At 43.6% G+C, this 16,384-nt stretch overlaps 1 protein-coding gene across 1 annotated transcript in view; it reads left to right on the forward strand.

Moving 5' to 3' along the window:
* Positions 1-16,384, forward strand: part of LOC124622034 (15-hydroxyprostaglandin dehydrogenase [NAD(+)]-like) — a 112,196-nt gene that overhangs the window by 23,002 nt on the left and 72,810 nt on the right. The window contains exons 2-3 of the mRNA XM_047147592.1: positions 7,933-8,059; positions 16,128-16,234. Coding sequence (XP_047003548.1) covers positions 7,933-8,059; positions 16,128-16,234 — 234 coding nt within the window. The remainder of the gene's footprint in view (positions 1-7,932; positions 8,060-16,127; positions 16,235-16,384) is intronic.

The following is a 16,384-nucleotide window of genomic DNA, read 5'->3' on the forward strand; positions in this document are numbered from 1 at the left end:
GGATCCACCTTGGTAAAACAAACATATTAGCAAGTTGCTCAGAAGGCAGAGAATTTTGCACAGTCGTTTTAAACGTAGTCACTGCCCCGCTGACAAACAGAAATTATGCGAAATGAAAGCAGCTGTCAGATGGACAATTTTAACAAATTTGAAATCAATATTTAATCTGATGATTCTAAAAATAACCCCAAAAAATTTTGGTCGTGCGTAAAATCTATGAACGCTACCAATAATTCAATACCTTCTCTTGCTGACAGCTCTGGTAATGTAACTGATGATGACAAACAGAAGGCCGAAACTCTAAACCTAACTTTCAAAAACTCGTTTACGCTAGAGGACTGCAGCAGCATCCTCCCCTTTCAATTATCGAACAAACGCAAGGATGGCTGACATAGTGTTTATTGTCTGGGATTGTAACACAGTTACGATCCTTAGAAGCCAGGGAAGCATCTGGCCCAGACGGTATCCCCGTAAGATTATATGTTGACTATGCTACAGATATAGCACTATTCTCATCCATCATCTACCAGAGATCAATGGAACAGACGAAAGTTCCACGGTACTGGAAGAAGGCCTAGGTCATAGCAAACTATAAAAAGGGTAGAAAATCGGATGCACATACTTACTGGCCAATTTCACTGACATCGATTTGCTGTAGACTCATGGAACATATTTTGTGTTCATACATAATGACCTTCCTAGACTCTGAGAAACTCATCTGCAGAAATTAGTACGACTTTAGGAATCAGCGGTCATGCGAGACACAGCTGGCCCTCTTTGTGCATGATATACAATAGACTCTAGGTACCGGCTCCCAGGTTGATGCCATATTTCTCGACTTTCGAAAGGCGTTCGACTCAGTTCCGCACTGTCGCTTGCTCCAAAAGTGCGCGCTTACAGTCTAATCGATGACATATGCGGTTGGATAGAAAGGTTTCTAACAGACAGGGAGCAGTATGTCGTCCTGAACGGGGTGACTTCAACAGAAACAAGCGTAACTTCAGGTATGCCCCATGGTAAATTCAGGTATGCCCCAGGGCAGCGTAATAGGTCCGCTGCTTTTTACGATTTACGTAAACGATCTGGTTGATGGTGTTGACAGCGGCATTAGACTGTTTGCCGATGATGCTGTAGTCCACAGGAAAGTAGTATAACATGAAATTTGTGAACAAATGAATGAGGATTTGCAGAAAATAAATGCGTGGTGTAAAGACTGGCAGTTATCTCTCAATATTAGTAAGTGTAACCCACTGCGTATAACAAGGCGAAAATCCCCATTAATGTACGAGTACAAAATAAATGCCCAGTCTTTGGAAGCGGTAACATCCGTCAACTATCTGGGTGTGACTATTCGAAATGGTCTCAAGTGGAATGATCAGATTATACAAGTAACGGGCAAGGTGAACTCTACATTAAGGTTTATTGGTAGAATCCTAAAACGATGCAGTCCTTCAACAAAGGAAATAGCTTACAATACGTTAAGGCGTCCAGTCTTAGAGTAATGTTCGCCTGTCTGGGACCATTACCAGTTGGGTCTGATTCAAGAGATTGAGAAACTCCAAAGAAGAGCGGCAAGATTCGTGACTGGTACATTTAGCCATCACGAGAGCGTTACAAAACTCATAGAAAGTTTTGAAGTGGGACACACTTGCAGATAGACGGCGCGCTAAACGGAAGGGGCTGCTCACTAAATTCCGAAGTCCGATCTTCACCGAGGATGTAGAGCATATATTATTATCACCAACTTTCAAATCGCGCAATGATCACCATTCAAAGCTAAGGGAAATTAGAGCTCGTACTGAGGCGTTCAGACAGTCGTTTTTCCCTCGCGCGATCCGCGAGTGGGACAGAGGGGGGTAATACGACTTTGGCGCGAATTGTGCCCTCCGCCATACACCGATTAATGGCTAGCAGAGTATATATGTAGGTGTAGATGTTCGGCTACTGGGAGACCGTTTGCAGCCAGTGTGTATACCTGCGTTAGAGTTGCGCTACGTTGCCTATACGTTGCTTTGGGGGAAAAGACCAAACAGCGAGGTCATCGGTCTCATCGGATAGGGAAGTATGGGAAGGGAGTCGGCCGTGCCCTTTCAAAGGAGCCATCCCGACATTTGCCTGGAGCGATTTAGGGAAATCACGGAAAGCCTAAATCAGGATGGCTGGACGCGGGATTGAACCGTCGTCCTCCCGAATGCGAGTCCAGTGTGCTAACCACTGCGCTACCTCGCTCGGTTTGCCTATACGCTGCAGCAACAGTCTCAAACGGAAACTCTTTGATATAACTTATAAAATAAGAACATAAAGACCCACCAGATAGGAATAATTAATCGACATTGAGGAGTGTAATGCATATCAGTGCCAGTGATTGGTAGCAGTTAATTAACGTAATATCCATTTTTGTTCAGAACTGCATGGGGTAAGTAAGTTCGAAGCCACTCTGGAAGAACACTGGGATGAGCTGCCAGCGCTCGGGTGAGCAGCAAGGTCATGTAGCCAGATAGGGGGCCACGAGCTGGGGAATTCTCAGAAGGATGCACTGACAGAGGTGAAGGTCAGTGCCACTCAGCTGACAAGACTTTCCTTTGAGATGCCGCATCTGGTGGTCAGTGCTCCCCAGGGGAGCAGATACGATCTTTCACAGCGTAAGGCCTCAGGCAGCGACCGCTCTTGAGACTCAAAGCTGGAAAGAGGAGAAATGCTGTTTTTAGCAAGGACTGGGAAAGGCACTATTTCGAAGAAAACATAGAAAGCTGTATTTCTTTGCAAATCTTCAGATGTCACAGAGAGCGTATAGAAAATGGAGGGAGCGCCCACATTTGGGAACTCTTTGTAAGTGGAATGCCGCTGAAGGTTGGGTCCACGAAAACTAAATGATTACGCAATGTAAGAATTGGCTAATGTAAATAAACTGGAAATTGCAGAGAGAAACTCGACTGTGCTGTTAAGGTCCCACTTTACTGGCTACATACAGAGATAGACAGAGAGCGAGATGGCTTTTTCCAGTATTAAATAATAGGAAGCACATTACTGGTTAACTGTCCTAATCAAAAATCAAGGAAGGGGACCAGCATGTTTTAAGCATTCTTTTCAACGTTTGGCGCTCAAAATATCGATGGACAAGCCAATCTGAAAAAAATAAAGAACGCAAAAGACGGGCATACAAGTCTTCCGTTTAGTAAATAGTCGTTACAAAATCATTTCATCTCCGGCAGCCTTGACCGTCAGGCATTTCCTCCTCTTGCCTTTATCACCGGAAGGGTCCGTCTCCAGGCAGGTGAGCTTAGGGACTTTGGAAGATTTTGGGCTGAGATGAACTTAGCCGCAGCTGTCAGTCATTGGTGTACCGCCAATGACTGAATCTACATCCACTTCAGCCTCCACCGACAGGTTGCTATGGTGAGATCGAGATGCGGCAGTGTTATGATCCACAAGGCCAGCAAAGTCGTTTTTATAGAATTTCAATAACTTCTTGCTTCGCTCTAAAGACCTGCTTTCAGATTCGTATGACCAATATGCTCTCAACTCCAGCCGCATATGCAACGTATTCCCTTCTCTAGTACTATCTATTCAAAAATGTTCAAATGTGTGTGAAATCTTATGGGACTTAACTACTAAGGTCATCAGTCCCTAAGCTTACACACTACTTAACCGAAACCTCCGCCGGGACCAGTTCATGACTGCAGCGCCCCAGACCGCTCGGCTAATCTCGCGTGGCTAGTGCCTGTCCTTTATACTAACATCACGATTATCAAGATACAACTTTGCAAATGTGATTGTTTCATTTTGACACACAATTCTTTATTCAAATGTACCAAGGCTTTACTTTAGAATTGCTTCTGCTTCTCAGATGTTTTATGAGTCACTTCAGTGTAAAAAATTTAATTAATGATGATTCTTGTTTCATTTAGTAGTCATTGAATTCTTAATTCATTATTTTGGAAGGTGGTTAAATCATTTATATCAGATAACAGGTACAGTTAACACACATTTAGACTACCTAACCTGGGTCGACTTACAGTGCAAGACTCAAACTGGTTATCTTTGTCTTTCGTTGGCAGTTACTCCACCGACTGATCTGTCCTAACACGACTTAAGACCCGTCCTGACAGCTTCTCTTCTGCCAGTACATCTCCCATCTTCGAAACTTCACAGAAGTTCTCCTGCATACCTCGCGGGGACTAGCACCCTGGAAGAAAGGATATAAATTTGGTAGACAGAAGACGGAGTACTAGCGGAAATAAAGCTGTGAAGGAGAGTCGTAAGCTGTACTTGGAAAACTTCCGTTGGAATTCATGTCTGGCACACAGTTGTCATCTGTCAGGAAGTTTCAAGTCAATGCACACACTGCTGCAGGATGAAAATTCACTCTAGAAAAGATTTAATGACTTGACTGTAATTCGGGTAGTGAAATCTAACAGACAAATATCTTCTGGTATCTTTAAAATTCTAAGTTAATCATTGAATTCTTAAATGCCACCAAATTTGCTTTTCCTTGATCTATATAGTTTTAATAAACTCCTCCCGAACAGGCCATGAAGGCCCAAAGTTACCGACCCACCGCCGTGTCATCCTCAGGCCACAGGCGTCACTGGATGCGGATATGGCCACTCTCCCGGCCGTATGTCAGTTGCCGAGACCGGAGCCGCTACTTCTCAATCAACTAGCTCATCAGTTTGTCTCACAAGGGCAGAGGGCACCCCGCTTGCCAACAGCGCTCGGCCGACCGAATGGTCACCCATCCAAGTGCTAGCCCAGCCCGACAGCACTTCGGAGATCTGACGGGAACCGATGTTACGACTGCGGCAAGGCCGTTGGCTAGTAATAATAAAATACCGATCGATATTTAAATACACTCCAAGAAAAGAAAAACGCACTATGAAGAAATTATCCGAATGGGACGGAAATTGTTAGAAGTGATGTGAGTGTACAGACAAAAAAGTGATTACAGCTTCAGTAAAATTGGACGATTCGTTCAAGGGAAAGAGCTTCACAAATTGAGCAAGTCAATAACGCACTGGTTCATCTCTGGACTTCTGCAAGTAGTTATCTGGCTTGGAATTGGTTGACAGACTTGTTGGATGTCGTCCTGAAGAATATCGTGCCGAATTCTGTCCAACTGGTGCATTAGATCGTCAAAATCAGGAGCTGGTGCAAGAGCCCTGCCCCATTATACTACAAACCTTCTCAGTTGGGATGGGGGGGGGGGGGGGGGGGGGGGGAGAGATCCGCCAATCTTGCTGACCGAGGTAGGGTTTGGCAAGCACGAGGACACGAGGTAGAAACTGTTGCTTGTGCGGGCGGTCATAGCCTTGTTGAAACGTAAGCCATGAAAAAAAAAATTAAAGAAATAAAAAAAGCAAGGTCAATGTTTTGCGAAATTTAGTCCTCCAAAACTAAGAAATAAAATAGATTGGAGGAACGTTTGATGCACCTTTGAATGATGCGAGAAATCGTGTACAGCAGATGTGCCGATTGACAAGTTAAAAAGTTTAGACTTACCTTGGAATCGAAGAATTTTAAAACATACCAGAGGACATTGGTATAGTGGATTATGTGGGTCGTGAAGTCAGCTGTTGTGTGTCTTTGATATATTTCTATCACCTGTACTAGAAGGTTGAAATAAGGTTCAAGAATTATTCAGTCTCAAAAATTTTTCAAAACAGAACCCTTAGAATATCTGGAAATAGAATGTGCGTGGTACAAGAAGTAATGTCTCCCTTATCATTGCTGCCGGCACAATTATTCTTGCTCACTAACTTTCCCCGTGCAAAAAATGAATATAATGAACAGATTAAAACTGGAATCGTAAATCAGAGAGCAGCTCCAATCCGTCTACATAGTGCTCTTTCTACGTAACAAACGTATGAGCGTTCCAGTTGCTACAGTTCCCTGTGTATGATTTTAAATATTTAAATACCCGATTTTGCAAATCAAAGTCATCCATATATTGGCATCTGTGTTAGAATTGTTGTCCATAATTTGTAGCATCATTGAGAAGCACGTCAAATGTTGCTCTAAACTATTTTATTTTATGCTTATAGATCAATCTTTTCACAAAACATTTGACTGTTTTTTACTACATTTCCTACAGTTGGCATCTTATTTCCTCCTTAGTTAACAGCAGCTCTGGAACAGGCCTAAATACACCGGAGAAACAAGTTTGCGCTTGTCAGATACCACGTAGCCAAAATTCGTGGTTAGCAAATGCGAAATCTAATGAGTGTCGGGAAATGGGACAGCATAACGCAACCAGCACGGGATTGATCACTACTTCCTTGGAACGCAACTTTTAACCTCAGGTTGCTGCCTACAATTAATGAGTATGAGATTAGTGACTGGACCCATTGTAAGAGTGCTGTTGACGAATTTGGCAAGCGAGTATAGACTTGAATTTCAAACCTACTGAACACAACGAAGTGCTATCTCATGACAGCCTGGTATGTTCAAGCACACTGTATTCAAGATTCATACATATTATGAAAATATATGTATGTGTGTGTATATGTGTCGTGTCTGTATGTACGTATGTGTGGTCCACATCTCTTCCGAAACCACTGGACCGAGTTCTACCAAGTTTGGTGCACGTATCACTTACTGCTAAGCAACAATCTTTGTGGGGATAAAAACCACCTACTTATCATAGTTTATAAGATATGACATCATAAACAATGAGATTTGTGAAAAATTGTCGCATTTTCCACGGCGTTTAAATTTATTACTTCTTTGCTACTAACTTTTCACAACATATTTCACAGCAGTATCCACATGACACTTAAATTTATTACTTCTTTGCTACTAACCTAATTCACAACATATGTCGCAGACACTATCCACACAGCAGAATGAAATTTTCAGTCTGCAGCGGAGTGTTCGCTGATATGAAACTTCCTGGCAGATTAAAACTGTGTGCCGGACCGAGATTCGAACTCGAGACCTTTGCCTTTCGCGGGCAAGTGCTCTGCCACTGAGCTACCCAAGCACGACTCAAGCCCTCTCCTGCAGGAGAGCTTCTGCAGAGTTTGGAAGGTGGGTGACGAGGTACTGGCAGAAGTGAACCTGTGAGGACGGGGCGTGAGTCGTGCTTGGGTAGCTCAGATGGTAGAGCACTTGCCCGCGACAGGCAAAGGTCCAGAGTTCGAGTCGCGGTCAGGCACACAGTTATAATCTGCCAGGAAATTTCACTATCCACATATACAACTGAATGTACCTACAGAAATACATCATTGTACGATACACAGTTCAAGAGTATGAGTTCATAAACACTCAGATGCGTGAGAAAATGTCCATCATGAATGAAATTTTGATTTTACTACTAAGACACCCCTACAGTCGAGTCAACATAAAGAAATCCGTGACACCTGGTAATGCTTTTGACAGGTTGTGAAATGGTAAGCCCCGTAGGTGAAAACAGTAGCCATGAATAGAATTATGAAGTGCTGCTGTAGAGACGTTTACAAAATCGCGTTGTAGACACACTAAGCAGATCTACTTATACATTTGTAAATCATGGTATTTCTTTGTATGACCGTTTCATAATTTCGAATGTGTTTTGAAGATTACATGGAAATGGAAGTTCTTCGAAATCACACTAGAAATACAGTTCATTTTTGTTTTTGTTCTTAATAGAAATTAGGAAAAATGAACATTCAGGCATTCATGAGTTTGTCAGCTAGTAAGTTACAAAACGTATATTTTTAGTATATTGAACTCTGTACACTGTTGTTTAAAACCAGTAAAGCTACGCATTTTCATGTTTAAACTGTTGTGGAAGGCGACTTTGGAAATTAATGTCACCTATATCAAGAGCATTAGAAGATCCACCCCTTTGGGAGTTTCAGTTTTTCGAGGGTTGTAATACGACGAATGTGATTAATTTTGTAGTACACTGAGTTTCTTTACTCGCTGGATATTTAAACGTCTTTTGTGAAACAGGGCGTCGCCATCTTGGACATGGCGGAGGCAGTAGGCAAGGCGGCCGTGTCGCAGATGGAGTCAGAGTTTGGTGCGAAGCGCGCCATCTTCATCCGCGCTGACGTCACCAAAGCTGATCAGTTCAAGGGTGAGTAGCAGCGACTGGACCACTAATGAACTATAATAGTAATGATAATAATAATTTCGTGTGGCTGAATGACACAGTGGGAGTCTTTAAATTGGAAGCCACTTCAGCGACTTGAGTGTCCCTAATGACTTGAGTGTCCCTAATATAACCCCAGTAATCCAACCGCCGAAATGGGATCTACAGTCTAACAGCGTGTCATCCCTGGCCCGTCTTCCCTCCACGGCTAGGTAATAATAATTGTCATGTGACTAGGGCCTCCCGTCGGGTAGACCGTTCGCCAGGTGCAAGTATTTCGATTTGACGTTACTTCGGCGACTTGCACGTCGATGGGGATGAGATGAGGATGATTAGGACTACACAACAACCAGTCCATGAGCGGAAAAAACCTCCGAACCAGCCGGGAATAGAACCCGGGCCCTTAGGATTGAAAGTCTGTCATACTGACCACTGAGCTACCGGGGTGGACCATGGCTAGGTGAAAGACAGAGGAGTGAAAACTTTCCGTGGTTCGACTGGTACTCAATCCAGCGCCCTCTGGCTTTCCACACACGCACTCTACCTCTAGATGATTAAGTCCTAATGAATCAGTGCAAACTTTCCAAACGAAGGGGAAAGATATGTTGTCAACAATCCATAAAAGGCGGCATGAAAAGGAGGAAGAGAGAATTAATGTGCTATCTCCATTGATGTCAACTGGGGTTGGGCAGAACCGTGATTCATTGCTGAACACAATCTAGATGATTAGGTCCTAATGAATCAGCACAAACTTTCCAAATTAAGGCGAAAGATCTGTTGTCAACTCACCATAAAAGGTGGCATGAGAAAGAAGGGAGAATTAATGTGCTATCTACGTTGGCGTCAACCAGTTTTGTGCAGAACCGTGATTCGCTGCTGAACACCATATGACACACTTCATTAGCAATCCATGCTTCCCGGTCACCGCTACGCCCGAAAAAACAGCCGTTTGTGATGTGGTGTCAATGGCAGCCTACGCCAGGGGCGGCACTTCCCTAGACTGGTTGTTGTTAGTCTCCGAAAATTGATGCAAGGTGACACAGAATATTTCAGGGAGTCCATCACTTACTTTGGGATGGCAGGTGCTGATGTTAAAGGGGTTAAGATGTACATGGCGCAAGATACGTCTATCTCCCCCTGTGGTGGTCAGACCTGGTCGACGGGAACCTTGACGGCAAGTGAGCATCCCCATGCAGTCTAATATCGGGCCACTGTCGCATCCGAATGCACCACATATCTGGATACTACACGATTCGACCAGCAGTCAAATAGGGAGCCACAATGATTCCCCTTTCACACTCTTTCAGATGCTGATAACGCAGTCCCACAAGAGTAAGCGGCAACTCCGTGTCATTCACAGTCATTACTCAACATCTGATATTTTTCACCCCCCCTTATACACTCTACCAGGCCTGCTCTACATCTACATATACATGGAAACTCTGCAAATCACATTTTAGTGCCTGTCAGAGGGTTCTTCGAACCACCTTCACAATTCTCTATTATTCCAATCTCGTATACCGCAAGGAAAGGACGAGCACCTACGTCTTACTGTACGAGCTCTGATTTCCCTTATCTTATCATGCTGAGCGTTTCTCCCTATGTAGATCGGTGTCAACAAAATATTTTCGCATTTGGAGGAGAACGTTGGTGATTGGAATTTCGTGAGAAGATTCCGCCGCAAGGAAATACGCCATTGTTTTAATGATGTCCACCCCAAATCCTATATCACTTCAGTGACACTCTCTCCCCTATTTCCCGGTAATACAAAACGTGCTACCCTTCTTTGAACTTTTCCAGTGTACTCCGTCAATCCTATCGGGTAACGATCCCACACTGTACAGCAGTATTCTAAAAGAGAATGGACAAGCGTAGTGTAGACAGTCTCCTTAGTAGATCTATTACGTTTTCTAAGTGTCCTACCAATAAAACGCAGTCTTTGGTTAGTCTTCCCCACAACATTTTCTATGTATCCCTTCCAATTTAAGTTGTTCGTAATTGTAATTCCTAGGTATTTTGTTTAATTTGAATGATTTTTCGTGTTACCGAATTTTTACGGATTCCTTTTAGCAGTCATGTGGATGACCTCACATTTTTCGTTATTTAGGGCGAATTGTCAATTTTCGCACCATTCAGATATTTTTTTCTAAATCGTTTTGCAAATTGGTTTTGACCTTCTTATGGCATTATTAGTCAATAAACGACAGCGTTATCTGCAAACAACCTACGACGGCTGCTCAGATTGTCTGCCAAATCGTAATATAGATAAAGAACAGCAAAGGGCCTGTAACACTACCTTGGAGAACGCCAGAAATCACTTCTGTTTCACTTGATGACTTCCCATCAGTTACTACGAACTGTGACCTCTCAGACAGGAAATCACGAATCCAGCCACATAACCGAGACGATATTCCATAAGCACACAATTTCACTACAAGCCACTTTTATGGTACAGTGTCAAAAGCCTTCCGAAAATCCATAAATACGGAATCAATCTGAGATCCCATGTAAATAGCACTCAGCACTTCATACGAGTAAAGAGCTAGTTGTGTTTCACAAGAACGATGTTTTCAAAATCCATGTTGACTGTATACCAATAGACCGTTTTCTTCGAGGTAATTCATAATGTTCCAGTACAATATACGTTTCAAAATCCTGCCGCATATCGACGTTAATGATATGGGCCTATAATTTAGTGGATCACTCCTACTACGATTCTTGAATGTTTGTGTGAACTGTGCGACTTTCCAGTCTAATACCACTAAACACGAACTGCAATAACCCCTCTGGTGGTCGTTCTATTTGTCACAGAGAATTTAGCTCTAATCATTTACATATTCGCCGATGGCGTGCAGGTGTACAAATGCTATATTTATTGTGAGTGCCGCATTTTTTTCTTATGTAATGTAATTGTTACAATGTAGTGAATAACTAAATGGTTCAAATGGCTCTGAGCACTATGGGACTTAATTGCTGAGGTCATCAGTCCCCTAGAACTTAGAACTACTTAAACCTAACTAACCTAAGGACATCACACACATCAATGCCCGAGGCAGGATTCGAATCTGCGACTGTAGCGGTCGCGCGGTTCCAGACTGTAGCGCCTAGAACCGCTCGGCCACGCCTGCCGGCAAGTGAGTAACACCTGTCCTTCTGTATTCATGGAAGTTCACTACCCTCCCTTTAACTGATGAATATATTTCAGTAGGATTTTCTACGTGGTATAGTCCAGCTGTTCCGAAAAATCTGAGGTTGTTCCTTGATAGACGCAAGCTGGATGAATTGTGTTTTAAACCTTTTTTACAAAAAATTAGAAAAATAAATTCAGCTTAGAGGGGTGCAGATTTATTTTTTAAATTTATTTAATTAGCCTTCATATAAGTGCGTGGTGTCTCTTCTTTCGGACATGTCCAAAAGAACAAACATCACGCTTCATATAGCTGATTCGCGTCGATGGGCAGTGAATCCACCACCTTCAGTGTGGATGCACAACGACATTCGACTGTTTGTTTGAAGCTTACTGGCGCTCAACACCGAGGTTATCAGCGACCTTACACATCCTAAAAGAAGCAAATGTGGAGAAAATGACTAAAATTGTTGTGATGCAGTCAAGTGGAAACCTATAAAATAACACTCAGTCACCACTTCTACCTCACTCGCGTTGACCCAGACAATCGCCCTGCCTCGCACGCCTTAAGACAACGGTAAAAGGGTGAAAGGTGCCATACACGGGATTAAAACAGTAGTAAAACTACAGAAGAGCTAAAAGAAAGGCACAGGGAAATGTGACACGATGACCACTTAAAAAAAATAAGGTGATCCAGTCACCGGTTTAACACATTATGAACGTCGCCTAAAAATTTTAGGAAACAAATTGGACATTCGTTTGAACGTTGCTTGAAATAGAAGGCAGATCTGTCGGCATATCTGCCACTGCCATCTATTCGGAAAATAACTAACACACAGTCTAATAAAACACGGCGCACAGTGATCTGAACGTTGCAAGTACCACACACTGGAGTGCAGACAGGCGGCGCTAGATGTAAATGTGGGTCGGCCTAGTGGGGTGCCGATATAGTCTCAAGCTCGAATCCCGGTCGGTACTTGTCGCCGCTGATTCCGTATAAAGTCCTGGTGCAGCTGGCATCAATAGCTTCTTCCCTTCCCTTCCTCCCCCCCTCCACCTTCAATTTACATAATATCTAGCCTCTGCCGTTAGCGATTTAGTTAGGAAAAGAAAGTATTCGCGTATTGCTTTCCTATAACAAATAATGAACTTAAGCGTTTCAAATTAAACTAATACTATTACTTTCATGATACACTTCACGATAAGAATGGGAAAAATCAGCCGGCCGGAGTGGTCGAGTGGTTCTAGGTGCTTCAGTCTGGAACCGCGCGACCGCTACGGTCGCAGGTTCGAATCCTGCCTCGGGCATGGATGTATGTGATGTCCTTAGGTTAGTTAGGTTTAAGTAGTTCTAGGGGACTGATGACCTCAGCAGTTAAGTCCCATAGTGCCCAGAGCCATTGGAACCACTGGGAAAAATAAAGACGTAATTACGAGGGCAGTTCAATAAGTAATGCAACACATTTTTTTTCTGAAACAGGGGTTGTTTTATTCAGCATTGAAATACACCAGGTTATTCCCCAATCTTTTAGCTACACAACACTATTTTTCAACGTAATCTCCATTCAATGCTACGGCCTTACGCCACCTTGAAATGAGGGCCTGTATGCCTGCACGGTACCATTCCACTGGTCGATGTCGGAGCCAACGTCGTACTGCATCAATAACTTCTTCATCATCCGCGTAGTGCCTCCCACGGATTGCGTCCTTCATTGGGCCAAACATATGGAAATCCGACGGTGCGAGATCGGGGCTGTAGGGTGCATGAGGAAGAACAGTCCACTGAAGTTTTGTGAGCTCCTCTCGGGTGGGAAGACTTGTGTGAGGACTTGCGTTGTCATGAAGAAGGAGAAGTTCGTTCAGATTTTTGTGCCTACGAACACGCTGAAGTCGTTTCTTCAATTTCTGAAGAGTAGCACAATACACTTCACAGTTGATCGTTTGACCATGGGGAAGGACATCGAACAGAATAACCCCTTCAGCGTCCCAGAAGACTGTAACCATGACTTTACTGGCTGAGGGTATGGCTTTAAACTTTTTCTTGGTAGGGGAGTGGGTGTGGCGCCACTCCATTGATTGCCGTTTTGTTTGAGGTTCGAAGTGATGAACCCATGTTTCATCGCCTGTAACAATCTTTGACAAGAAATTGTCACCCTCAGCCACATGACGAGCAAGCAATTCCGCACAGATGGTTCTCCTTTGCTCTTTATGGTGTTCGGTTAGACAACGAGGGACCCAGCGGGAACAAACCTTTGAATATCCCAACTGGTGAACAATTGTGACAGCACTACCAACAGAGATGTCAAGTTGAGCACTGAGTTGTTTGATGGTGATCCGTCGATCATCTCGCACGCTCCGCCATTGCAGGAGTCACAGCTGTGCAATGCCGGCCCGCACGAGGGAGATCAGACAGTCTTGCTTGACCTTGCGGCGATGATGACACACGCTTTGCCCAACGACTCACCGTGCTTTTGTCCATTGCCAGATCACCGTAGACATTCTGCAAGCGCCTATGAATATCTGAGATGCCCTGGTTTTCCGCCAAAAGAAACTCGATCACTGCCCATTGTTTGCAACGCACATCCGTTACAGACGCCATTTTAACAGCTCCGTACAGCGCTGCCACCTGTCGGAAGTCAATGAAACTATACGAGACGAAGCGGGAATGTTTGAAAATATTCCACAAGAAATTTCCGGTTTTTTCATCCAAAATTGGCCGAGAAAAAAAATGTGTTGCATTACTTATTGAACTGCCCTCGTACATTTCACTGTTGACAATATAATAATAACAATGCGGAATAACTGGTCGCACACACTGTATACATTCCTCCGTGTATGTCGTGTCTGAATAGCATGTTCATACAAAATGTAATGTGTCCCATTTAAAATCGAGGAAGAAATGTAACTGAATAGAAATTAATGTACGTGGGACGTTCCGAAAGTAAGTTTCGTCATTGCTTTAAAAATGGGAATTTTACTGCCAGAAGCAAATACATCATGGCATTACGAACTATACAACATGCACTATTTATCGACATAGTCGCCGGCCGGCCGCGGTGGCCGTGCGGTTCTAGGCGCTCCAGTCCGGAGCCGCGCTGCTGCTATGGTCACAGGTTCGAATCCTGCCTCGGGCATGGGTGTGTGTGATGTTCTTAGGTTAGTTAGGTTTAAGTAGTTCTAAGTTCTAGGGGACTGATGACCACAGCAGTTGAGTCCCATAGTGCTCAGAGCCATTTGAACCATTTTTGACATAGTCGCCACCGACTTCGACACATTTGTCGCAGCGTGCAGTCAATTTGAAGAACCACTCTGGTAAAACGCGGTGCCCTGTGAGGCAAAGAATTGTCCCATAGCCTTCTCCACATCAGCACTGGTCTGGTAGTGGGGCTTTCAGTGCAGGGAACAGGTGCAAGTCTGATAGGGCAATACCGGGGCTGTAAGCCGCCTGATCCAGTCTTTCCCATCCAAAGCGACGAAGCTGATCCTGTGTGAGCCCTGCTGTGTGTGGTTTCGCGTGGTCGTCCAACAGCACAACACCTTCACTCAAAGAGCCTTTCTCTCTCTCGTTGTATGGCGGATCTGTGTTTGTTGAGGAGGTCTACACCGTCGTGATGTGTACTCGAAAAACATCGGACACGCCAGTCTGTTGATACTCTCTTCTTCTGCACTCTGTGCGTGCTTCATTCCTTCTTCGCTGAGGCGCCTTTCGTCGTTGAACCAGCAACTGACGTATATTCTTATGGCGTTTGTTTTTGTCACCTGGTGTACCATCTTCTCTTGCAATACCAATGGCGCAATTTATTTTCGAAACGTCCTTGTACGTAATTCCTCCGAAAATGAATTGTTCGGAGTCGGAATACGTCCAAGTGACCACAGCAGGAGCATGACAAACAATGATATGCCATAAAATTTCGATTCTGACTAAATTCACACCTATTGTTGGCCAAAATTATCTCTGATTTCATAGTGGTCTGTTCAGAGTCGTTGTTGACGAGCAGATAAGATTTGTGACGACAGACCGTGATAATATATAACATAATGCGGACAAAATGTTTTCCATTATACAAAAACATTAATCTTACTTCATGACAACGTTCGATTTGTAAAGAACGCAAATCGGCGTGTAATGGCGCGCTATGGCTCGAAAATTGACACGTTACCAAACCAATCACCAACTGAACTGAAACAGTGATAAATTCTGTTCATATCGTTAGCAACAGGATCTCTATTGGGCTACTACAAAATAAACAAATGCGTCGGAATACTGTTAGTATTCGAGAGTAGCATAAATGCCTCAATTATTTTTTATACTGAGTAACGAAAATACATCAAGGATTTTAAATAGACAGTGATACTTGACACAGCCGCGTCTTTGTTTTAGCACATCAAATTAAATTATTACAGAAGTCCTGGCAGACATGTGCTCATCCGACGACATCAAGAATTCAACTCGACGATAACCCTCTTGCTTACCCCGATTGTTCAGCCCTGTCCATGTGTCGTAACTTCTCACGCTAGGCTATAATTTCCGGGGCAAGAATTTATCAGTCGGCTTGTTGAGTACGGGGATATCTCTGGAATGAATATTCCTCTACCTCTGCGTCTGCGCTTTGTCTGGATTTCCGTTTTTTTCTGAAACTGGGCATTGCTGATACAATCCACTGTGGACACCTACAAAGACAGTTCTGTTACACATGAAGGCTGGGGAATTTCTGCTCTTATAAAATCCTGGTGGAGCTTACGTTGTCTTTCATATCGCGGACAAGAGGTCTGCGATATCAATTTGATGTTTGGTATGCTGCAAGTATTTCTCCTTTAATAAAGAAAAATTCGGAATGAAAGCACTCAGAGGAATGGATGAATAGGATACAACTGCAAGATTCATTATACCTGGCACTTTGTTAAATTCTCTTTGTTTGCTTACAGAAGCATTCAAGAAAGCGTCGACAACGTTTGGTGGCCTCGACATCGTCATAAACAACGCTGGAGTCCTTAATGAGGACAACTGGGAACTGACAATTGCCGTCAATGTGGTGAGTTTTCTCAGAGTGCTTTCCACAGACCACACTCGTCCACAAGGCACAACGGTTCTTTCGTTACTGTTGGCTACCGCTGTAATTCATATATGTGTGACTTAGTTGCTCCTTATTACAACCAGAGGTGATAGAATGCGGTGTATTACA

This window comes from Schistocerca americana, chromosome 7, assembly GCF_021461395.2.
Source record: "Schistocerca americana isolate TAMUIC-IGC-003095 chromosome 7, iqSchAmer2.1, whole genome shotgun sequence".
NCBI classification, from domain to species: Eukaryota; Metazoa; Arthropoda; class Insecta; order Orthoptera; family Acrididae; genus Schistocerca; species Schistocerca americana.